The sequence below is a fragment of the Oncorhynchus nerka genome, linkage group LG18 (assembly GCF_034236695.1).
Source record: "Oncorhynchus nerka isolate Pitt River linkage group LG18, Oner_Uvic_2.0, whole genome shotgun sequence".
In the NCBI taxonomy this organism is placed as follows: Eukaryota; Metazoa; Chordata; class Actinopteri; order Salmoniformes; family Salmonidae; genus Oncorhynchus; species Oncorhynchus nerka.
In genome coordinates, this window is record NC_088413.1 from 30,039,538 (window position 1) to 30,066,167 (window position 26,630).

Below are 26,630 nucleotides of genomic sequence, written 5' to 3' on the forward strand. Positions count from 1 at the left end.
CTGTCTACTGGGCTCCACTTCAGTGGGTCCTCGTCCTGTGATGTTAGCTCTCCGTGGTGGACGCCTGTGTGAAATGTGATAAATCTCTATCCTCGCTGTGGCATGCGCCCGTTCAGCGCTCATGAGAAATGCAGTAGTTTGAGATTGTCTGACCGTGCTTTTTCTTTTTAGGACGTCTCAGCATGCTAGCAGATACCCATAGACTTCCAGTCATAGCGCTAATGCTAGTTAGCATTGGCTGGCAATGCTACCTCTAACGTCCGTCATACTGGACACCGAGACATAAAAATGGTATCAACAAGTTCATCTGACTGGGGAAGTAGATCATCATGAAGTATGCCTTTAGTCGACCAGAAGTAACAATGGGCGAAAACAATTTGCTAGTATGAACCAGGAATATTGCTGTTTGTTTGTTTGGGCATAGTGATGTTGACAGTGAATATCATTGAAGGGAATCCCATTTCATGGTCTGTGTCTTCGTAGCTGAGGTTATTTGGAATCCCGCTCTCGTGACTTAGAAGCTCAAATGTCACCCTTGGACCTCGAGGATGTCCTCTCGGTCTAATGGTTAAGACCCAAATCCCACCGGTCACGCCTACTTCTTCTCTGTCAGTGGGTAAACCAGGCTATTACACGGCGATCGAGTCTTACACTGTATAAATGTTACATGAACGCACAACGCAATTACCACAGAACAAGATATTTCATTTTCCCAGTGACACTGCACTTAATCATTCCGCCATACATTTGACTGGAAGGTACAACCTCACACTTAAAAGCCTCAACTCTCCCTTCCAACATGTTATGTCTGGGAAATTCGTCATTTAAGAAAGATGACTGTCCTTCACCTGCCCCCCTTTAAAGCAATTACACAGTCGCTCTTTCCCTCCATCTCTCCATCCCTCCAGTAGATAGATCAGTCACCCAGGCAGAATTAATGATTAAATATGACTCCCAAAATGGCACCCTATGCAGCGCACTACTTCTGACTAGGGCCCGTAGGGCTCCGGTCAACAGTAGTGCACTACATAGGGAATAGGGTGTGTCACTTGTGACGCCGCCTCAGTCTTCCTCGTCTAAACATCTGAGCTAGCTGTTTAGTACCCGCTCAAGTCTCACGTCTCCCTTCCACCGTTTGAGAAGTGACATTTCTTCGACCGTAAGTGTTTCTTCTCCTTCTTCTTCTTCTTCTCTTCCTGCTTCTCTTCTCTCCCTCTACGGGGGTCCACAAGGTTTGACGCTCCATTGATCCCACTCTAATGATTTCCCCTCTGAGTTGGTCAATATTTAAGCAGCACTTTGTACCCAGAGTAAAATCATAGACACATGGGCTGATAAATGTCATAACCCGTTGATATTTATCTTTCATAAATAGCAGCGCGGTGCGACCGGGCGGAGTGTTTGAAGAGCCGGAGGGCTGGAGACGGAGTCAGATATGAGATATGACCAGATGATTCCTTTCATCTGGTCAGGGTGGAATGACAGCAGGGGAGACTACAGGGATTGTTTTTTCACCTTTATTTAACCAGGTAGGCCAGTTGAGAACAAGTTCTCATTAACAACTGCGACCTGGCCAAGATAAAGCAAAGCAGTGTGACACAAACAACAACACAGAGTTACACATGGAATAAACAAACATACAATCAATAACACAACAGAAAAATATACAGTGTGTGCAAATGTAGTAAGATTAGGGAGGTAAGGCAATAAATAGGCCGTGGTGGAGAAATCCACCTGCCTCTGGGAATGTATGTGGGGAATGTGTGTGTGTGTGTGTTGCCTGTGAGGATACAGAAGGACACACAAGCTGTGTGGAAATTGAATGGAACGACACCAGATTGACCTTGACAGGCCTTCTCTTGGAGAAATGATGAGCAAATACTCCCTCTTACCGACACACCGACACACACCTGTCATCCTCCGTCCTACACAAAGCCTGCCTCTGCTCTCTACAAAATAAGCGTTGTTCTCTATTTGGTGTGGGTCGGCGGGCAGAGAGGACGCTTCGTCTTGTCGACGCCCAACAAAGAGCTCTCTGCCTGGGTGACAGTCGCTAAAGGTTAGACCTGTTGTCTGGAGGAGATGGAAGTGAAATTAACTTCACGCACCACAACGCAGGCCCAAGGCCCCGCTCACGCCTGCTTCTGGTTACAGCCAACCACAGACTGCTGTGTGGTCCGTCTCCAACCCCTTGCGTTCCTCCTCTCTCGTCTCCTTTCTCTCCATTCTTTCTCTCGGTCGCTTACTTATACAGCACCCGCTCACCTTCTTACACACTCAAAAACTCTCTCTCCCTTTCGCATGCTCACTCAAAACCTCTCCATCGGTCTCTCCATCCCTCCCTCTCATCACCTTCTTCACCACCCAACCCCACAGCCGGCACCTTGGCGCGGACAACAAAGCTCGCGGCAATGCATGGTGGGATTGGGATGACAGTGTGAAAGCTTTCCAAGAGGAGCCGTGGACAGGACCCAATGATGGGATCACTCAGGGTCTGGTCTGGCCAGGGCAATCTGGTCTGTGTTTAAAGTTTCTCTCCCTCCCTCCCTCTTTCTCTCTCTCTATCCATCCTTCTGTCCAGCTAGCCAACCAGTCAGCTAAACAATGACCAGATTTCTTGTCCCTGACCGCTCTAGAATCCTCCGTTCAGACTGATTGTTCTCACTTAGATTTAGTTGGCTGAATATTACAATAACACTGTTTCTGAAGAACAACATTCATTCAGAAAAATAAATACATAGAAAGTCATACTGTGTATAATCCTGACTCCGAGATAACAGCCTGTAAGTGATGTTCTTCAGAGTCTGGACCAGTGAAGTGATGTTCTATAGAGTCTGGACCAGTGAAGTGATGTTCTTCAGAGTCTGGACCAGACTTTTGCCCGCTTTGAGGACAATACAGTGCCACTGACACGGCCTGCAACGAAAACATGCGGTCTCTCCTTCACTGCAGCCGAGGTGAGTAAGACATTTAAATGTGTTAACCCTCGCAAGGCTGCAGGCCCAGACGGCATCCCCAGCCGCGCCCTCAGAGCATGCGCAGACCAGCTGGCCGGTGTGTTTACGGACATATTCAATCAATCCCTATACCAGTCTGCTGTTCCCACATGCTTCAAGAGGGCCACCATTGTTCCTGTTCCCAAGAAAGCTAAGGTAACTGAGCTAAACGACTACTGCCCCGTAGCACTCACTTCCGTCATCATGAAGTGCTTTGAGAGACTAGTCAAGGACCATATCACCTCCACCCTACCTGACACCCTAGACCCACTCCAATTTGCTTACCGCCCAAATAGGTCCACAGACGATGCAATCTCAACCACACTGCACACTGCCCTAACCCATCTGGACAAGAGGAATACCTATGTGAGAATGCTGTTCATCGACTACAGCTCGGCATTCAACACCATAGTGCCCTCCAAGCTCGTCATCAAGCTCGAGACCCTGGGTCTCGACCCCGCCCTGTGCAACTGGGTACTGGACTTCCTGACGGGCCGCCCCCAGGTGGTGAGGGTAGGCAATAACATCTCCTCCCGCTGATCCTCAACACGGGGCCCCACAAGGGTGCGTTCTGAGCCCTTTCCTGTACTCCCTGTTCACCCACGACTGCGTGGCCACGCACGCCTCCAACTCAATCATCAAGTTTGCGGACGACACAACAGTGGTAGGCTTGATTACCAACAACGACGAGACGGCCTACAGGGAGGAGGTGAGGGCCCTCGGAGTGTGGTGTCAGGAAAATAACCTCACACTCAACGTCAACAAAACTAAGGAGATGATTGTGGACTTCAGGAAACAGCAGAGGGAACACCCCCTATCCACATCGATGGAACAGTAGTGGAGAGGGTAGCAAGTTTTAAGTTCCTCGGCATACACATCACAGACAAACTGAATTGGTCCACTCACACAGACAGCATCGTGAAGAAGGCGCAGCAGCGCCTCTTCAACCTCAGGAGGCTGAAGAAATTTGGCTTGTCACCAAAAGCACTCACAAACTTCTACAGATGCACAATCGAGAGCATCCTGGCAGGCTGTATCACCGCCTGGTACGGCAACTGCTCCGCCCTCAACCGTAAGGCTCTCCAGAGGGTAGTGAGGTCTGCACAACGCATCACCGGGGCAAACTACCTGCCCTCCAGGACACCTACACCACCCGATGTTACAGGAAGGCCATAAAGATCATCAAGGACATCAACCACCCGAGCCACTGCCTGTTCACCCCGCTATCATCCAGAAGGCGAGGTCAGTACAGGTGCATCAAAGCTGGGACCGAGAGACTGACAAACAGCTTCTATCTCAAGGCCATCAGACTGTTAAACAGCCACCACTAACATTGAGTGGCTGCTGCCAACACACTGACATTGACACTGACTCAACTCCAGCCACTTTAATAATGGGAATTGATGGGAAATGATGTAAATATATCACTAGCCACTTTAAACAATGCTACCTTATATAATGTTACTTACCCTACATTATTCATCTCATATGCATACGTATATACTGTACTCTATATCATCGACTGCATCCTTATGTAATACATGTATCACTAGCCACTTTAACTATGCCACTTTGTTTACTTTGTTTACATACTCATCTCATATGTATATACTGTACTCGATACCATCTACTGTATGCTGCCCTGTACCATCACTCATTCATATATCCTTATGTACATATTCTTTATCCCCTTACACTGTGTATAAGACAGTAGTTTGGAATTGTTAGTTAGATTACTTGTTGGTTATTACTGCATTGTCGGAACTAGAAGCACAAGCATTTCGCTACACTCGCATTAACATCTGCTAACCATGTGTATGTGACAAATAAAATTTGATTTGATTTGAGGTGATGTTCTATAGAGTCTGGACCAGTGAAGTGATGTTCTATAGAGTCTGGACCAGTGAAGTGATGTTCTTCAGAGTCTGGACCAGTGAAGTGATGTTCTTCAGAGTCTGGGCCAGTGAAGTTATGTTCTTCAGGGTCTGGACCAGTGAAGTGATGTTCTTCAGAGTCTGATGTTCTTCAGAGTCTGGACCAGTGAAGTGATGTTCTTCAGAGTCTGGACCAGTGAATTGATTTTCTTCAGAGTCTGGACCAGTGAAGTTATGTTCTTCAGGGTCTGGACCAGTGAAGTGATGTTCTTCAGAGTCTGATGTTCTTCAGAGTCTGGACCAGTGAAGTGATGTTCTTCAGAGTCTGGGCCAGTGAAGTTATGTTCTTCAGGGTCTGGACCAGTGAAGTGATGTTCTTCAGAGTCTGGACCAGTGAATTGATTTTCTTCAGAGTCTGGACCAGTGAATTGATTTTCTTCAGAGTCTGGACCAGTGAAGTTATGTTCTTCAGGGTCTGGACCAGTGAAGTGATGTTCTTCAGAGTCTGGACCAGTGAATTGATTTTCTGCAGAGTCTGGACCAGTGAATTGATGTTCTTCAGAGTCTGCACCAGTGAATTTATGTTCTTCAGAGTCTGGACCAGTTAAGTGATGTTCTTCAGAGTCTGCACCAGTGAATTGATTTTCTTCAGAGTCTGGACCAGTGAATTGATGTTCTTCAGAGTCTGCACCAGTGAATGTATGTTCTTCAGAGTCTGGACCAGTTAAGTGATGTTCTTCAGAGTCTGCACCAGTGAATTTATGTACACCTTAGCCAAATACATTTAAATACATCCCTGACATGTAATCCTAGTAAACATTCCCTGCCTTAGGTCAGTTAGGATCACCACTTTATTTTAAGAATGTGAAATGTCAGAATAATAGTAGAGAGAATGATTTATTTCAGCTTTTATTTCTTTCATCACATTCCCAGTGGGTCAGAAGTTTACATACACTCAATTACTATTTGGTAGCATTGCCTTTAAATTGCTTAACTTGGGTCAAACGTTTTGGGTAGCCTTCCACAAGCTTCCCACAATAAGTTGGGTGAATTTTGGCCCATTCCTCCAGACAGAGTTGGTGTAACCAAGTCAGGTTTGTAGGCCTCCTTGCTCACACACGCCTTTTCAGTTCTGCCCACACATTTTCGATGGGATTGAGGTCAGGGCTTTGTGATGGCCACTCCAATACCTTGACTTTGTTGTCCTTAAGCCATTTTGCCACAACTTTGGAAGTATGCTTGGGGTCACTGTCTATTTGGAAGACCCATTTGTGACCAAGCTTTAACTTCCTGACTGATGTATTGAGATGTTGCTGCAATATATCCACATAATTTTCCTTCGTCATGATGCCATCTATTTTGTGAAGTGCACCAGTCCCTCCTGCAGCAAAGCACCCCCACAACATGATGCTGCCACCCCCGTGCTTCATGGTTGGGATGGTGTTCTTCGGCTTGCAAGCCTCCCCCTTTTCCCTTCAAACATAACAATGGTCATTATGGTCAAACAGTTCTATTTATGTTTCATCTGACCAGAGGACATTTCTCCAAAAAGTACGATCTTTGTCCCCATGTGCAGTTGCAAACCAAGTGTCTGGCTCTTTTATGGCGGTTTTGTAGCAGTCGCTTCTTCCTTGCTGAGTGGCCTTTCAGGTTATGTCAGTATAGGACTCGTTTTACTGTGGCTATAGATACTTTTGTACCTGTTTCCTCCAGCATCATCACAGGGTCCTTTGCTGTTGTTCTGGGATTGATTTGCACTTTTCTTACCAAAGTACGTTCACCTCTAGGAGACAGACCGCTTCCTGAGCGAGACCGCTTCCTATGACGGCTGTGTGGTCCCATGGTGCTTATACTTGCGTACTATTGTTTGTACAGATGAATGTGATACCTTCAGGCGTTTGGAAATCGCCAAGGATGAACCAGACTTGTGGACTACAATTTTCTTAGGTCTTGGCTGATTTCTTTAGATTTTCCCATGATGTCAAGCAAAGAGGCACTGCGCTTGAATACATCCACAGGTTCACCTCCAATTGACTCAAATTATGTCAATTAGCCTATCAGAAGCTTCTAAAGCCATGACATCATTTTCTGGAATTTTCCAAGCTGTTTAAAGGCACAGTCAATTTAGTGCATGTAAACTTCTGACCCACTGGAATTGTGATGCAGTTATTAATCTGTCTGAAAACAATTGTTGTAAAAATTACTTGTGTCATGCACAAAGTAGATGTCCTAACCGACTTGCCAAAACTATAGTTTGTTAACAAGAAATTTGTGGAGTGGTTGAAAAACGAGTTTTAATGACTCCAACCTAAGTGTATGTAAACTTCCGACTTCAACTGTATATCTCCCCCTCTCACTCTGCCTCGCTGCTTTCAATTCCACCCCATCTCAATGCCCTCTCTTTCTCACTCTCTCTCGTTGTCTATATATCTCTCACTCTCTCTCTCTCTTTAATCTTACTGTTGATAAAGAGAGAAGTATCACAAGGTGAAACATGGCAGCTCGCTGGCGTTGTTGACAAACAACCTTTCCGGAAAATGCTCGTCAAAGCCTCAGAATGACGGCCCGTCGCTTTCAACGACTCGCCGCCTGTTTGAAATGTCAGTTTATCATCTCGACGTCAGGCGCCGCACGCTTGACGTTCGCCGGGGATATTGGGTAAAGGATCGAGGAGGGAGATGCCAGTTATCATAAAGGCAGAAGTGAAAGCACACACACACAGACTGACTGACATCTCTGAACTCCCGGTCTGATTTCTTCATTTAAAGAAGTGATGTTTTTATAAACACCACCTGAAAGAGCCTTGAGTGAATTGTAAACAATTTGGCACCAAACTCATTTTGGCGCTTGGCTTTTCCAGCTTCTCATTGTGGAAGAACTGTTTAATATGCCTGATGCTTGACAGCGACAGGATTTAAACCTGAATAGGCTTCAGCTGACAGCTCTGTGTGTGTGTGTGTGTGTGTGTGTGTGTGTGTGTGTGTGTGTGTGTGTGTGTGTGTGTGTGTGTGTGTGTGTGTGTGTGTGTTTTCCTTTACATCCGTCAATCAGTCAGTGATAAATCGACACAACGCCAGCGGCAGACCCATAATGCTGTCTGTTTCAGATGAGGATGACTTCGGAGGGTTTGGTGTGGTGGTGATTGGAATGGGACAGTGTTTATCAGCCAGACAGAGGACATATGGTAGCTGTTGTTGCAGAGAGGGGGAACGTGTGTAAACACTGCGCTGCTCTTTCGGGATTTTTGTTTTGGTTCAGCGGTGCGGAGACTGATGTCTTCCATATGACACACTGAGGGACTGCGATCCCACTCTATCTCATGATACTCTGTCGTGTGTGTGCGTGTGTGTTTGTGTGTGTGTGTGACCTAGGATTTATTTCCCTTTCCCTCCATTTCTTCAAACTAAATCTACCAGAATTGAGTGAGTGGTGTTTTAAATGTTACTACTGTTTTCAAAGGCAGTTATATTTCCTGTATCTGTCCGTCACAGTAACAGCCAAATAAAGTGGAGGTGAAGGGAATTATAGTCTTCTACCCTTCAAAGTGGGTCTCTAACCATTTCTACTCCCCTTACTCACCTTTAGTTCATCCTTAACCCTTCCCCTCCCACTGGCACACGAGGGGGGTCTCCTGATCCTCGTCTTTCTGTCTGTCTGTCTGTCTGTCTGTCTGTCTGTCTGTCTCTCTCTGTCCTCAATTTCTCTCTCTCTCTCTCTCTCTCCTCCCTTTCAATTCAATTCAAAGGGTTTTATTGGCATGGGAAACATGTTTCTCTCTTTCTCTAACTCTTCCTCCCCTCTTTCTTTCTTTTTTCTCTCTCTTTCCCTCCCTCCTTTCTCTCTCTCTCTCATTTCAAAAGGTCACTGTATCTTCCCACAGCCATCAACCTCACCATTAAACACTGACATGGCCCTGAAGAAAAGAGTATAACAAAACAAGGTGGTTTAGATTATGAAAGCAGATAAGCAACTCAATCTCCCCTAGCCTTCATAAACCCCTCTGGTCCAGCCAGGCGAAGGATGTCACCACACACACACACACACACACACAGAGAGAGACGCAGCAATGGCTATCACTCTCACCATTAGGAGATGAACAGACCTGGGCTGTAATTTAGTTCCTGCCAACAAATCCTAATCAGATAGGCTTCTCAAAGTGTAGCCACTAACCTAACAGCAGGGCATGTGTGTGACAGGGTGGAGACCCCCTGATGAATGACAGGCAGCAGTCCATCAGTCAGGGTTGGGTTTCAAAGGCAAGCCTCTCGTAAAGCCTGCATCTGTCTCCTCACATCTCATCCATCACACACACACACACACACACATACACTGTTCCACTCACTCCCCCCCAGCCCGAGTCACGAGTCAGCTTACACCTTGGCCCCTCTCCTGGCCCTTCCCTTCCCACCCCCATCCTTCACTCTTCATGGGCCCTCTCTCAACTTCCCTTTGCCCCTCTCAAGCCACCAGGCTTGGGCATCCACTGTGAAGGTTGAGGGGGTGGAGGCCTGGATCTCTGGATCCTGTCTGGCCTGCCTTGCTGGGGGGGTTAGACAGTTTAGTCTACAGGGGTCAGTCAGAGTACTGTGTGTCTAGTAAAGGTCATCTAGCCAGGTTAACTGGGCTACGCTTGGTGCCATGTGTCATGTTAATGGTCTGTGTCAGTGAAAGGCAAGTGGATGGGAATCCCTGTAGTGAGACGGATGCTCTCGGCTTCACTGGGGAACTGAACTCATGTCAAAAACATATGGCGCTGAAATGGATACATATTGAGCTTCGTATAATGTGTGCTGTCGAGCGGTGTGAAGGAGCAGCTTTGTTTGTGTGTGTGGTGGGACGGTGGGGACGGGACGGGGGACAGGGGGTGGTGTGTATGTGTTCCCCTGTGTGTCTACTTATTGGCCTTCCTCCATTTCTTTGACTGTCTTTAAATATTGCCTTCCCAATTTACCTGCTTTTGTCCACACGCATTGTTATTCCAATGTATAAAAACATTTATGGCCAGACAGACACACACTCACACACATTCACGCACGCGCGCGCACACACACAGACACACACACACACACGGTCCTAGCGGAGAACAGCAGAGCTTGCCAAGTCAGCACTGAGCGCTCGGAGGTGGGATCACTATGTTGGCTCTGTGTCTCGTCTCACGTCTTATGGAGGAACGGCTAAATAATGCAAAGCTTCAATTAGGGCTCTTTGGGGGTCTTAACCAGCGCCGTTCCATTTAGACCCCCCTAATTCCACTGCAGTTAAACCCAGAGCTTGTAGCAATTCAGCCCCTTGGAGACCGGACAGAGGAGAGAGGGGGCGAAGGAGGAAGAGACGAGAAAAGAAGAGAGGGAAGAGATGAGGCGGAAGGCGAGAGGAGGGAGGGAAGAGAGAGGAGACAAAAGGGAAGGGAGGAGGAGAGGGAGGGAAGAGAGAGGAGACAAAGGGGAAGGGAGGAGGAGAGGGAAGAGATGAGGTGGAAGGCGAGAGGAGGGAGGGAAGAGAGAGGAGACAAAAGGGAGGAGGAGAGGGAGGGAAGAGAGAGGAGACAAAAGGGAAGGGAGGAGGAGAGGGAGGGAAGAGAGAGGAGACAAAAGGGAAGGGAGGAGGAGAGGGAGGGAAGAGAGGAGACAAAAGGGAAGGGAGGAGGAGAGGGAAGAGATGAGGTGGAAGGCGAGAGGAGGGAGGGAAGAGAGAGGAGACAAAAGTGAAGGGAGGAGGAGAGGGAAGGAAGAGAGAGGAGACAAAAGGGAAGGGAGGAGGAGAGGGAGGGAAGAGAGAGGAGACAAAAGGGAAGGGAGGAGGAGAGGGAGGGAAGAGAGAGGAGACAAAAGGGAAGGGAGGAGGAGAGGGAAGAGATGAGGTGGAAGGCGAGAGGAGGGAGGGAAGAGAGAGGAGACAAAAGGGAAGAGAGGAGGAGAGGGAGGGAAGAGATGAGGTGGAAGGCGAGAGGAGGGAGGGAAGAGAGAGGAGACAAAAGGGAAGAGAGGAGGAGAGGGAAGAGAGAGGAGACAAAAGGGAAGAGAGGAGGAGAGGGAGGGAAGAGATGAGGTGGAAGGCGAGAGGAGGGAGGGAGGGAAGAGAGAGGAGACAAAAGGGAAGGGAGGAGGAGAGGGAAGAGAGAGGAGACAAAAGGGAAGGGAGGAGGAGAGGGAAGAGATGAGGTGGAAGGCGAGAGGAGGGAGGGAAGAGAGAGAGGAGACAAAAGGGAAGGGAGGAGGAGAGGGAGGGAAGAGATGAGGTGGAAGGCGAGAGGAGGGAGGGAAGAGAGAGGAGACAAAAGGGAAGAGAGGAGGAGAGGGAGGGAAGAGATGAGGTGGAAGGCGAGAGGAGGGAGGGAAGAGAGAGGAGACAAAAAGGGAGGAGGAGAGGGAGGATGAGGTGGAAGGGAGGGGAGGGAAGAGAGGAGACAAAAGGGAAGGGAGGAGGAGAGGGAGGGAAGAGAGAGGAGACAAAAAGGGAGGAGGAGGGAGGGAAGAGAGAGGAGACAAAAGAGGGAGGGAGGGGGAAGCGAGAGGAGACAAAAGGTAAGGGAGGAGGAGAGGGAGGGAAGAGAGAGGAGACAAAAGGGAAGGGAGGAAAGAGAGAGGAGACAAAGGGGAAGGGAGGAGGAGAGGGAAGAGATGAGGTGGAAGGCGAGAGGAGGGAGGGAAGAGAGAGGAGATAAAAGGGAAGGGAGGAGGAGAGGGAGGGATTTTTTCCTCTTTTGTGCTGATTGCTTTCATTCAGTTCCAGGTCAGGGCTCAGGTTGTCGGAGGAAAATGGAAATCTAAACATTTCATGGCCGACATGTCGCTGTGACCCCGGGCTCATCCCTCTCTGTCTCTCACTCTCTGTCTCTCTCTCTCTCTCTCTCTCTCTCTCTCTCTCTCTCTCTCTCTCTCTCTCTCTCTCTCTCTCTCTCGAGCTCACGCTCACACTCACACTCACTCTCTCTCTCTCTCTCCTCTTCTTCCGGCTATACTCCTCCATCTCCCTTTCCTTGTTCTGTTAGTGTGATACTGTTATTCCCTCGTCATTTCTCTAAAGCAGTAGATTAATCGTTTTTTCCCCCACTGCTTCCATTGTAGTCTCACAATGTAGGTCCGTCACGTGGACCCCAGGAAGCTCAGTTCAGTGACTGAGACTCAAAGTTGTTTGATCAAAAGGTCGTCCCTATACCATACCAGTCAGTCTTCCAGGATAGACCGGCATAATGCGTCTTCCTGATGTACGGTCTGGGTATAGACTGATATCAAATGGCATAGCGTCCACCATGCGTTTTCATTCCTTTTCCTTTGTCCTCAGTGTCTTTAGCTCCATATGATATGGTGATTCCCCCTCTCTCTTTGTGTGTTTGGGGGGGGGGGAGAGGCGTGTCCGGGGCCAGATGTGAAGCCAGCCATCCCGTCAGCTCACAGACTATCAACTCTCCCAGCCTCCTCCTCACCTGGGGGAGAGTCCTCCAGGGCCTCCCCAGTCTCCCCACTTCGTTTTATCCTCCCCTCACTCACTTTTCTCTCCTTCACTACATCTCTCTCTCTCTCTCTCTCTCTCTCTCTCTCCTCCACATCATTCTCTCTCACCTCTTTTGTAGGTTGCCCCAAACTGACCTCAGACCAGTGTCTATAGGCATTGTTGTCATCCTACGCCACATGATGCCTGGTAGCCCGTAGAGAAACAGTGTGAGGCCAGCTACTGTGTCAACATGCCACCAGGGCCCAGATGACATGCCACCGCTCCCCCACCGACAGGCATCACGGGTGGGCTACAAACACTCAGCTTGGTGGGGTGGCTGGAGGGATGGCAGGAGGGATGGCGGGAGAGGGGGGTGTTTTCCGCACATGTCATGGACAATTACTGTCAACTGTCACTGCTGATGTCCCTTCAAACCTGGTGATGTGTGTGTGTGTACACATCAACGTGAATGGAAAAGGGGACAATAGCACAGAGCATCTCCGTCTCACCAACCACAGTCACATCACCCGGTGCACTGCACCATCACGTTCCCTCGCGATAAGCCGTATCTGCCTCTCATAATCCCTGTGTATCATAGAACCTACTCACTCAATCAAATCACATGAAATGTTATTTGTCAAATGCGCCGAAAACAACTAGACTGTAATGTGAAATGGTTACTTACGAGCCCTTCCCAACAATGCAGAGTTACACAAGAGAATATACAAGAATGGAGCTATATACAGGGAGATCAATGTGGAGCTATATACAGGGAGTACCAGTACCAGATCAATGTGGAGCTATATACAGGGAGTACCAGTACCAGATCAATGTGGAGCTATATACAGGGAGTACCAGTACCAGATCACTATGGAGCTATATACAGGGAGTACCAGTACCAGATCACTGTGGAGCTATATACAGGGAGATCACTGTGGAGCTATATACAGGGAGATCACTGTGGAGCTATATACAGGGAGTACCAGTACCAGATCACTGTGGAGCTAAATACAGGGAGTAATCAAATCAAATGTATTTATATAACCCTTCGTACATCAGCTGATATCTCAAAGTGCTGTACAGAAACCCAGCCTAAAACCCCAAACAGCAAGCAATTCAGGTATAGAAGCATGGTGGCTAGGAAAAACTCCCTAGAAAGGCCAAAACCTAGGAAGAAACCTAGAGAGGGACCAGGCTATGTGGGGTGGCCAGTCCTCTTCTGGATGTGCCGGGTGGAATTATAACAGAACATGGCCAAGATGTTCAAATGTTCATAAATGACCAGCATGGTCGAATAATAATAAGGCAGAACAGTTGAAACTGGAGGAGCAGCAGCACAGTCAGGTGGAAGTTGAAACTGGAGCAGCAGCATGGCCAGGTGGACTGGGGACAGCAAGGAGTCATCATGTCAGGTAGTCCTGGGGCATGGTCCTAGGGCTCAGGTCAGTTGAAACTAGAACAGCAGCATGGCCAGGTGGACTGGGGACAGCAAGGAGTCATCATGTCAGGTAGTCCTGGGGCATGTTCCTAGGGCTCAGGTCCTCCGAGAGAGAGAAAGAAAGAGAGAAGGAGAGAATTAGAGAACGCACACTTAGATTCACACAGGACACCGAATAGGACAGGAGAAGTACTCCAGATATAACAAACTGACCCCAGCCCCCCGACACATAAACTACTGCAGCATAAATACTGGAGGCTGAGACAGGAGGGGTCAGGAGACACTGTGGCCCCATCCGAGGACACCCCCGGACAGGGCCAAACAGGAAGGATATAACCCCACCCACTTTGCCAAAGCACAGCCCCCACACCACTAGAGGGATATCTTCAACCACCAACTTACCATCCTGAGACAAGGCTGAGTATAGCCCACAAAGATCTCCGCCACGGCACAACCCAAGGGGGGCGCGCCAAACCAGACAGGATGACCACAACAGTGAATCAACCCACTCAGGTGACGCACCCCCTCCAGGGACGGCATGAGAGAGCCCCAGTAAGCCAGTGACTCAGCCCCTATAATAGGGTTAGAGGCAGAGAATCCCAGTGGAAAGAGGGGAACCGGCCAGGCAGAGACAGCAAGGGCGGTTCGTTGCTCCAGAGCCTTTCCGTTCACCTTCCCACTCCTGGGCCAGACTACACTCAATCATATGACCCACTGAAGAGATGAGTCTTCAGTAATGACTTAAAGGTTGAGACCGAGTTTGCGTCTCTGACATGGGTAGGCAGACCGTTCCATAAAAATGCAGCTCTATAGGAGAAAGCCCTGCCTCCAGCTGTTTGCTTAGAAATTCTAGGGACAATTAGGAGGCCTGCGTCTTGTGACCGTAGCGTACGTGTAGGTATGTACGGCAGGAAAAAAATCAGAGAGATAGGTAGGAGCAAGCCCATGTAATGCTTTGTAGGATAGCAGTAAAACCTTGAAATCAGCCCTTGCTTTGACAGGAAGCCAGTGTAGAGAGGCTAGCACTGGAGTAATATGATCAAATTTGTTGGTTCTAGTCAGGATTCTAGCAGCCGTATTTAGCACTAACTGAAGTTTATTTAGTGCTTTATCCGGGTAGCCGGAAAATAGAGCATTGCAGTAGTCTAACCTAGAAGTGACAAAAGCATGGATTAATTTTTCTGCATCATTTTTGGACAGAAAGTTTATGATTTTTGCAATGTTACGTAGATGGAAAAAAGCTGTCCTCAAAATGGTCTTGATATGTTCTTCAAAAGAGAGATCAGGGTCCAGAGTAACGCCGAGGTCCTTCACAGTTTTATTTGAGACGACTGTACAACCATTAAGATTAATTGTCAGATTCAACAGAAGATCTCTTTGTTTCTTGGGACCTAGAACAAGCATCTCTGTTTTGTCTGAGTTTAATAGTAGAAAGTTTGCAGCCATCCACTTCCTTATGTCTGAAACACATGCTTCTAGCGAGGGCAATTTTGGGGCTTCACCATGTTTCATTGAAATGTACAGCTGTGTGTCATCCGCATAGCAGTGAAAGTTTACATTATTGTTTTCGAATAACATCCCCAAGAGGTAAAATATATAGTGAAAACAATAGTGGTCCTAAAACGGAACCTTTAGGAACACCGAAATTTACAGTTGATTTGTCAGAGGACAAACCATTCACAGAGACAAACTGATATCTTTCCGACAGATAAGATCTAAACCAGGCCAGAACATGTCCGTGTAGACCAATTTGGGTTTCCAATCTCTCCAAAAGAATGTGGTGATCGATAGTATCAAAAGCAGCACTAAGGTCTACGAGCACGAGGACAGATGCAGAGCCTCGGTCCGATGCCATTAAAATGTCATTTACCACCTTCACAAGTGCCGTCTCAGTGCTATGATGGGGTCTAAAACCAGACTGAAGCATTTCGTATACATTGTTTGTCTTCAGGAAGGCAGTGAGTTGCTGCGCAACAGCCTTCTCTAAAATTTTTGAGAGGAATGGAAGATTCGATATAGGCCGATAGTTTTTTATATTTTCTGGGTCAAGGTTTGGCTTTTTCAAGAGAGGCTTTATTACTGCCACTTTTAGTGAGTTTGGTACACATCCAGTGGATAGAGAGCCGTTTATTATGTTCAACATAGGAGGGCCAAGCACAGGAAGCAGCTCTTTCAGTAGTTTAGTTGGAATAGGGTCCAGTATGCAGCTTGAAGGTTTAGAGGCCATGATTATTTTCATCATTGTGTCAAGAGATATAGTACTAAAACACTTGAGCATCTCTCTTGATCCTAGGTCCTGGCAGAGTTGTGCAGACTCAGGACAACTGAGGTTTGGAGGAATACGCAGGTTTAAAGAGGAGTCCGTAATTTGCTTTCTAATAATCATAATCTTTTCCTCAAAGAAGTTAATGAATTTATCACTGCTAAAGTCATCCTCTCTTGGGGAATGCTGCTTTTTAGTTAGCTATGCGACAGTATCAAAAAGGAATTTCGGATTGTTCTTATTTTCCTCAATTAAGTTAGAAAAATAGGATGATCGAGCAGCAGTAAGGGCTCTTCGGTACTGCACGGTACCGTCCTTCCAAGCTAGTCGGAAGACTTCCAGTTTGGTGTGGCGCCATTTCCGTTCCAATTTTCTGGAGGCTTGCTTCAGAGCTCGGGTATTTTCTGTGTACCAGGGAGCTAGTTTCTTATGAGATTTTTTTTTAGTTTTTAGGGGTGCAACTGCATCTAGGGTATTGCGCAAGGTTAAATTGAGAACCTCAGTTAGGTGGTTAACTGATTTTTGTCCTCTGGCGTCCTTGGGTAGGCAGAGGGAGTCTGGAAGGGCATCAAGGAATCTTTGTGTTGTCTGTGAATTTATAGCACGACTTTTGATGTTCCTTGGTTGGGGTCTGAGCAGATTATTTGTTGCAATTGCAAACGTAATAAAATGGTGGTCCGATAGTCCAGGATTATGAGGAAAAACATTAAGATACACAACATTTATTCCATGGGACAAAACTAGGTCCAGCGTATGACTGTGACAGTGAGTGGGTCCAGAGACATGTTGGACAAAACCCACTGAGTCGATGATGGCTCCGAAAGCCTTTTGGAGTGGGTCTGTGGACTTTTCCATGAATGTGAATATTCCGTGAATATTAAAGTCACCAAAGATTAGAATATTATCTGCTATGACTACAAGGTCCAATAGGAATTCAGGGAACTCAATGAGAAACGCTGTATATGGCCCAGGAGGCCTGTAAACAGTAGTACCAGTACCAGATCACTGTGGAGCTATATACAGGGAGTACCAGTACCAGATCACTGTGGAGCTATATACAGGGAGTACCAGTACCAGATCACTGTGGAGCTATATACAGGGAGATCACTGTGGAGCTATATACAGGGAGTACCAGTACCAGATCACTGTGGAGTTATATACAGGGAGTACCAGTACCAGATCACTGTGGAGCTATATACAGGGAGTACCAGTACCAGATCAATGTGGAGCTATATACAGGTAGTACCAGTACCAGATCACTGTGGAGCTATATACAGGGAGTACCAGTACCAGATCACTGTGGAGCTATATACAGGGAGTACCAGTACCAGATCACTGTGGAGCTATATACAGGGAGTACCAGTACCAGATCACTGTGGAGCTATATACAGGGAGTACCAGAACCAGATCACTGTGGAGCTATATAAGAGAGTACCAGTACCAGATCACTGTGGAGCTATATACAGGTAGTACCAGTACCAGATCACTGTGGAGCTATATACAGGGAGTACCAGTACCAGATCACTGTGGAGCTATATACAGGGAGTACCAGAACCAGATCACTGTGGAGCTATATACAGGGAGTACCAGTACTAGATCACTGATGGAGCTCTATACAGGGAGTACCAGTACCAGATCAATGTGGAGCTATATACAGGGAGTACCAGTACCAGATCAATGTGGAGCTCTATACAGGGAGTACCAGTACCAGATCAATGTGGAGCTATATACAGTAAGTACCAGATCAATGTGAAGTTATATACAGGGAGTACCAGTACCAGATCAATGTGGAGCTATATACAGGGAGTACCAGTACCAGATCAATGTGGAGCTATATACAGGGAGTACCAGTACCAGATCAATGTGGAGCTATATACAGTAAGTACCAGATCAATGTGAAGTTATATACAGGGAGTACCAGTACCAGATCAATGTGGAGCTATATACAGGGAGTACCAGTACCAGATCAATGTGGAGCTATATACAGGGAGTACCAGTACCAGATCAATGTGGAGCTATATACAGGGAGTACCAGTACCAGATCTATGTGGAGCTATATACAGGGAGTACCAGTACCAGATCACTGTGGAGCTATATACAGGGAGTACCAGTACCAGATCACTGTGGAGCTATATACAGGGAGTACCAGTACCAGATCACTGTGGAGCTATATACAGGGAGTACCAGAACCAGATCACTGTGGAGCTATATACAGGGAGTACCAGTACCAGATCACTGATGGAGCTCTATACAGGGAGTACCAGTTCCAGATCACTGTGGAGCTATATACAGGGAGTACCAGTACCAGATCACTGATGGAGCTCTATACAGGGAGTACCAGTACCAGATCAATGTGGAGCTCTATACAGGGAGTACCAGTTCCAGATCACTGTGGACCTATATACAGGGAGTACCAGTACCAGATCAATGTGGAGCTATATACAGGGAATACCAGTACCAGATCAATGTGGAGCTATATACAGTGAGTACCAGATCAATGGAGGCAGGGTAAAGTAGGGTAAAGTGACTAGGTATCAGGATAGATAATAATAAGGTATTAGAGGTAGATATGTACATGAAGGCAGGGTAAAGTGACTAGGTATCAGGATAGATAATAATAAGGTATTAGAGGTAGATATGTACATGGAGGCAGGGTAAAGTGACTAGGTATCAGGATAGATAATAATAAGGTATTAGAGGTAGATATGTACATGGAGGCAGGGTGAAGTGACTAGGCATCAGGATAGATAATAATAAGGTATTAGAGGTAGATATGTACATGAAGGCAGGGTAAAGTGACTAGGCATCAGGATAGATTTTTACTTGCTATATTGTATTTACTTTACCACCATGGCCTTTTTTGCCTTTTACCTCCCTTCTCACCTAATTTGCTCACATTGTATATAGACTTGTTTATACTGTATTATTGACTGTATGTTTGTTTTACTCCATGTGTAACTCTGTGTCGTTGTATGTGTCGAACTGCTTTGCTTTATCTTGGCCAGGTCGCAATTGTAAATGAGAACTTGTTCTCAACTTGCCTACCTGGTTAAATAAAGGTGAAATAAATAAATAAATAGATAATAATAACAACAACACATGAAGGTGAAAATATAATCTGATGTTTTTTTGGTTTTAAATAGCTATGCTGCCATCTGAAGGAAAGGAGAGAACAGAGGACGCTGTCAGTGGTTTTAAGAATCTAGCTCCCCAGGGAGGGAGGATAGCTTGGGGGGTGTTTGGGAGGATAGCGGGGGCTCGTATTACAAGTGGTTTGTATGTAATCCGGGGTAAAGGGGATTTGGGTCTGGAGCTAAAGCTCAGTGCTCATTCCTTAGAGCGAGAGACAGAGAGAGGGAGACCGAGACAGAGAGAGAGACCTAGATAGAGAGACCGAGACAGAGAGAGAGAGAGAGAGACAGAGAGAGAGAGAGACCGAGACAGAGAGAGAGATCGAGAGAGTGACAGAGAGAAAGACAGAGAGAGAGAGACCGAGAGAGAGAGAGACAGAGGGAGAGAGAAGACAGAGACATAGAGACCGAGAGAGAGACAGAGAGAGAGTGAAACAGAGAGAGAGACAGAGACAGAGAGAGGCCAAGACAGAGAGAGAAAGAGAGACCGAGACAGAGAGAGAGACAGAGAGACAGAGAGAGAGAGACAGACAGAGAGAGAGACAGAGAGAGAGATGTGTAATGTTTACTGTTCATTTTTGTTGTTTTTCACCTTATATATTCACTTTGTATGTTGTCTACCTCACTTGCTTTGGCAATGTTAACACATGTTTCCCATGCCAATAAAGCCCTTGAATTGAATTGAAATTGAGAGAGAGACTGAGACCGAGACAGAGAGAAACAGAGAGAGAGAGACCGAGACAGAGAGACACCGAGAGAGAGACAGAGAGAGAGAGAGAGAGGCCAAGACAGAGAGACCGAGACAGAGAGACTGAGACCATGAGCCTGAGAGAGAGCGAGAGACTGAGAGAGAGAGAGACTGAGACCGAGAGAGAGACCGAAAGAGAGAGAGAGACTGAGACCGAGAGAGAGAGAGAAACAGAGAAACAGAGAAAGACTGAGACCGAGAGAGAGAAGCAGTGTGCCAATCCTCTCCTGGGTAATCTACCAGATGCAGAAGCACTTGGGAAGCCAACACCCCGGAATTAAAACACTATCTCTGCTCTTTTCCTTACTCTCTCTCTGTGTGTGTGTGTGTGTGTGTGTGTGTGTGTGTGTGTGTGTGTGTGTGTGTGTGTGTGTGTGTGTGTGTGTGTGTGTGTGTGCCATGAAATATCTGTGTGGGAGTTTGAATAATAATGACTGTTTCAGTTGGTTGTTTATGAGAGTGTGTTGCGAGTGGTGTGTGCGTGTGTGACAGCAATGTGTGTTAGGAGGTAATTGCTGTAGCTTTGTAAAAGAGCCTCCAGAGCACTGCAGAGCGCGGTAGACTGCAGGGCTGTGAAGGTCATTAGTTCTAGCAGCCTCATAATCAGATATGAAACGTTCAGTTAAGAACCGTAATGAAACGTCTGCTGTTGAGCTCTCACTGATGGTCTCCACGGCGAGCTAGGAGAATATCTGGAATCTCCCCTCCTCCTCTTCTCCTCCCCTCTTCTTCCTCTCTTCCTCCCGCTGTCATTTAAACGCCGTTCTAGGAGAAGAAGATTGCTGAAATATCCTCTCCTCCCGCCACCTCCTCCTTGTTTGCGCTCTGCTCATTCCACTAGCCTTCTCAGACTGTAACCCCGAGGGCAGATTAGAGGCGGTCTAGCCTGTAACGACGTTCACTGTGACCTGTTGTTCTCTGACTGGTTGTGTCATTTGTCTTCCCAAGTTTTCTTCCTCTCGTGTATAACCACCTGTAATCATCATCTCTGAGACATTGTTGGTATTAGAAGGCAGGTAGCCTAGTGGTTAGAGCATTGGGCCAGTAACCGAAAGGTTGCTGGATCGAATCCCCGAGATGACAAGGTAAAAATCTGTCGTTCTGCTCCTGAACAAGGCAGTTAACCCACTGTTCCCAGGTAGTTAGTCATTGCAAATAAGAATTTGTTCTTAACTGACTTGCCTAATTCAATTAAGGTTAAATTTAAGAAATATAGAACGGCCATCTTTCAGGCTCTGAGGTAAACAGAGCAGTACTGAGGGAGGAGAAGGAGGGTGTGTGCGTGCTTGTGGGTGTGTGGCAGGAGTGTTCAATGGTTTAGTCCATCATTGTAGTGTTGTAATAGCAGCCAGATGTTGTGTTGTAATGATGCCTGCACTCATCCAAATAGGTTTACTTAAGTGTGATGATTAATTACCCAGGATGGTAGCATATGGGAGAGAGAGGGAGACTCCAGAGGCACAATGAGCATCAGTACATTTTACTGAACACAACATTCTGTTGTTGAATGTTTCTTGTGTGGGGCTGTCATCTTTTTGTCATCTTCCTTTCCTCAAACCTGTAACTAACTGTGTTAGAGGTATTTTCATTTCTCCATCAAACCCCAAATCACTTACCCTTCCCCATCTCTTATGTCCTCTCCTATACAGAGCAACCGCCCAATCACCATCAGCAGGGCCAGTCCACGCTGCCGCCAGCCCTGCCTCCCCACAAGCAGCAGCCGTCGGTCACCGCGCTCAACCACAACTCCCTGAGCAGCCGCAACCGTAAACCCAGCCCGGCCCCACCGGCCGCCCTCCCCGCCGAGCTGCAAACCACACCCGAGTCCGTGCCGCTGCAGGACAGCTGGGTCCTGGGCAGCAATGTGCCACTGGAGAGCAGGTAAGAAAAATACATGGCAACTGTATTAAACGTAAATTAAGCAAACCTGGCAACCTATATCTCAAATCTGGGAACAGATTGCTCTACATCAAGACATTATGGGTTATAACATAAAATTAGCATACCTGGAAAACAGAACCGCTGGTAGGCAACTACTTTCAGCTGCGGGACGATTTTTGTCAGAGCCGATGGTCGGGGAGGCCGGAGCATAATTATAATAATTTGTACACTTCAACTAAAATAGATTGTATTTGAAAATAACCATAATTTCATACCTTGATTACATCGAGACATGATCACATATCTCTTTTTTTTATTTGTGAGAATACCTGGCAACCCAATCTGCCAATCTGGCAGGTAGTCAACCTTGGGAACCATGCCTTAGCTAAACTGGCAAAATGAAACTAGTTAAAGTGGACAAACTAGCATCTGTCCGTAACACTCGTCTGTAACATTCAGCCAACTTGGCAACCCTTACCTCAGCCATCCCAGTAACTATACCCATTTGTGACTTTGCAAATCAAACCAGTGCCAATCTGGCAACCCAAACATTTACAATACTGATGTAGCAACACACTGAAACTCACCAAGCAATCCAAAATCAGAGAGTACAATGAGGGTATTTCTTTAGTGTAACCCTCCACCACTAGTCTTCCTCAGAACGAGGATCTTACACACACACACACACACACACACACACACACACACACACACACACACACACACTGCCCGGTCACAAAGGCTTTCCTTCCACGTGTTATTGTACAGCTTTTGGACTTGTCAATCAATGACTAGGGACACAGAGGGGGGTTTAAACACACACACACATTGATTTGTGCCTCTGCTGTATTATTAGTAGACTGCAGTCTGGCTCAGGTGTTATAGTGTTAATGGGTCTCTTCCTCCACCTCCTCTCTTGTTATCTCTTCCTTCACCTTCCCCCTGTTTTAAACAGTTACCTGCACTGTTCATTCATGCTTTCATTGTTACACAATACAACAAATCTCCCTCCTGTCTCTGTGTGTGTCTGTGTGTTGTTGTGTGTGTGCACTTGCGCTGCATGTTTGTTTATGTGCCCGTGTGTGTGTGTGTGTTTCTGTGCTCGTGTGTGTAGTTGCAAGAGTGAATGTGTGTGCGTTTGAAGAAGTTACAGGGCGCTTCTCTTTTGTGAGCGCTCTCACTTACTCCGACCTCAGATCCAACAGTCAATTTGTGGCTCGCTCTTTTTTTGTCCAGAATGCTTCCCACCTTTCTTCTCCAGAAAAATAATGAACGAATGAAAGAAAGAAAAAGAGGAGAAGAAGAAAAAAACTGACATGGCTATGTAACATTACCAGGTATAAATAGAGGGATGGCTATGTAACATTACCAGGCATAAATAGAGGGATGGCTATGTAACATTACCAGGTATAAATAGAGGGATGGCTATGTAACATTACCAGGTATAAATAGAGGGATGGCTATGTAACATTACCAGGTATAAATAGAGGGATGGGCTATGTAACATTACCAGGTATAAATAGAGGGATGGCTATGTAACATTACCAGGTATAAATAGAGGGATGGCTATGTAACATTACCAGGTATAAATAGAGGGATGGCTATGTAACATTACCAGGTATAAATAGAGGGATGGCTATGTAACATTACCAGGTATAAATAGAGGGATGGCTATGTAACATTACCAGGCATAAATAGAGGGATGGCTATGTAACATTACCAGGTATAAATAGAGGGATGGCTATGTAACATTACCAGGTATAAATAGAGGGATGGCTATGTAACATTACCAGGCATAAATAGAGGGATAGAGGGATGGCTATGTAACATTACCAGGTATAAATAGAGGGATGGCTATGTAACATTACCAGGTATAAATAGAGGGATGGCTATGTAACATTACCAGGCATAAATAGAGGGATAGAGGGATGGCTATGTAACATTACCAGGCATAAATAGAGGGATGGCTATGTAACATTACCAGGCATAAATAGAGGGATGGGCTATGTAACATTACCAGGCATAAATAGAGGGATAACTATGTAACATTACCAGGCATAAATAGAGGGATAGAGGGATGGCTATGTAACATTACCAGGCATAAATAGAGGGATGGCTATGTAACATAACCAGGCATAAATAGAGGGATGGCTATGTAACATTACCAGGTATAAATATAGGGATGGCTATGTAACATTACCAGGCATAAATAGAGGGATGGCTATGTAACATTACCAGGTATAAATATAGGGATGGCTATGTAACATTACCAGGTATAAATAGAGGGGTGGCTATGTAACATTACCAGGCATAAATAGAGGGATGGCTATGTAACATTACCAGGCATAAATAGAGGGATGGCTATGTAACATTACCAGGTATAAATAGAGGGATGGCTATGTAACATTACCAGGTATAAATAGAGGGATGGTTATGTAACATTACCAGGTATAAATAGAGGGATAGCTATGTAACATTACCAGGTATAAATAGAGGGATGGAGGGATGGCTATGTAACATTACCAGGCATAAATAGAGGGATAGAGGGATGGCTATGTAACATTACCAGGCATAAATAGAGGGATAGAGGGATGGCTATGTAACATTACCAGGCATAAATAGAGGGATAGCTATGTAACATTACCAGGCATAAATAGAGGGATAGAGGGATGGCTATGTAACATTACCAGGCATAAATAGAGGGATGGCTATGTAACATTACCAGGTATAAATAGAGGGATGGCTATGTAACATTACCAGGTATAAATAGAGGGATGGCTATGTAACATTACCAGGCATAAATAGAGGGATGGAGGGATGGCTATGTAACATTACCAGGCATAAATAGAGGGATAGAGGGATGGCTATGTAACATTACCAGGCATAAATAGAGGGATAGAGGGATGGCTATGTAACATTACCAGGTATAAATAGAGGGATAACTATGTAACATTACCAGGCATAAATAGAGGGATAGAGGAATGGCTATGTAACATTACCAGGTATAAATAGAGGGATGGCTATGTAACATTACCAGGCATAAATAGAGGGATAGAGGGATGGCTATGTAACATTACCAGGCATAAATAGAGGGATGGCTATGTAACATTACCAGGCATAAATAGAGGGATGGCTATGTAACATTACCAGGTATAAATATAGGGATGGCTATGTAACATTACCAGGCATAAATCGAGGGATGGCTATGTAACATTACCAGGTATAAATATAGGGATGGCTATGTAACATTACCAGGTATAAATAGAGGGATGGCTATGTAACATTACCAGGCATAAATAGAGGGATGGCTATGTAACATGACCAGGCATAAATAGAGGGATGGCTATGTAACATTACCAGGTATAAATAGAGGGATGGCTATGTAACATTACCAGGCATAAATAGAGGGATGGCTATGTAACATTACCAGGCATAAATAGAGGGATAGAGGGATGCAGGAATAGAGGGATGCAGGAATAGAGGGATGCAGGGATAGAGGGATGCAGGGATAGAGGGATGAAGGGGTAGAGGGATAGAGGAATAGAGGGACAGGACAGTGTAGCTGTAGAGTTAAGCAGGGCCGGGGGCCTCTGGGTGATGTGTGTGTGAAAAGCCCTGGCTGTATAGTTTTATATTTTATGACCAGAGAAGTGCCAGGACAAACAGTGTGTAAAGGGACCCTTGAACAACACACCTGGCTCTCCTAAGGGAGGCCCTGTTTCTCTCTTCTCTCTCTCTCTCTCACACACACACACACACACACACACACACACACACACACACACACACACACACACACACACACTCTCTCATTCCCTCTCTGTCTCTCTGGCCTTTATGGTTCATCTGTCTCCAACACCAGAACCAACCATAACCCCAGACCTCATCTGCAACAGGCGTTTTGGGCAGCAGGAAATCGGGGGGGACTAGCTGGCGTCATGTCCCTCGCCATCCATTTCCTCTTCCTATATGTCCCTCATTCTCTCTCTACTCTCTCTGTCTCTCCTCCTCCTCTTGTCCATGCTATCCTCCTGTATGACCTTGTCTGTCCTCCTCATCTCCTATTGACAAAGCAATATGTAGACATCTATTATTAACAAGAGGGGCTTAATGCTCGTGTTACTCCCCCCGCCCCCACCCACCCACCTCCACAGGGAATGGCAACGGGGCCCAGGGGTGAAGGAAAAAAAACACAACACAGGAATGCAGTGGTCAACTCAAAGCCAGCGGGATAGCCCCGGTCCAAAACCACACCATGACCCTCAGTCATGTGTGTGTGTGTGTGTGTGTGTGTGTGTGTGTGTGTGTGTGTGTGTGTGTGAGAGAGAGGTCCTCCCTTGCTGTGTGTAGGAAGCCTTTTAACCCAAGCTCTGGCTACAACATGGACAAACACTACAGCACAGAGTACTCACAGTATCAGATTCCCCCTCTCTGCTTTGTAGGCACCTAATTCAACACGTTTGGCTCACACTAGCAGATTTGAGCACTCCCTGTCTGCATCCCAAATGGCACCCTATTCTCTATAATGTCATTCAAAAGTAGTGCACTATAAAGGGAATAGGGTGTGGGACGTCAGGTAGTCTAGTGGTTAGAGCGGTTGGACTAGTAACCGAAAGGTTGCAAGATCAAAACCCCGAGCTGACAAGGTAAAAAAAGCTGTCGTTCTGCCCCTGAACAAGGCAGTTAACCCACTGTTCCTGTCATTGAAAATAATAATTTGTTCTTAACGGACTTGCCTAGTTAATTAAATAAAAATTGGGATGCAGGCTAAATGTGTCTGCGTGCAAAGGGAGGTTGTGTTTCATGTGTATACACAATAAGAGCCTCTCTGGGAAATAAACTAAACTGTGAACTTTCTTAATTGT

General features: G+C 46.3%; 1 protein-coding gene across 2 annotated transcripts in view; it reads left to right on the top strand.

Moving 5' to 3' along the window:
* Window positions 1-26,630, top strand: part of LOC115146713 (teneurin-3) — a 339,724-nt gene that overhangs the window by 154,334 nt on the left and 158,760 nt on the right. For both annotated transcript variants that reach the window (XM_065003929.1, XM_065003930.1), the window contains one exon: window positions 21,534-21,765. In XM_065003929.1, coding sequence (XP_064860001.1) covers window positions 21,534-21,765 — 232 coding nt within the window. The remainder of the gene's footprint in view (window positions 1-21,533; window positions 21,766-26,630) is intronic.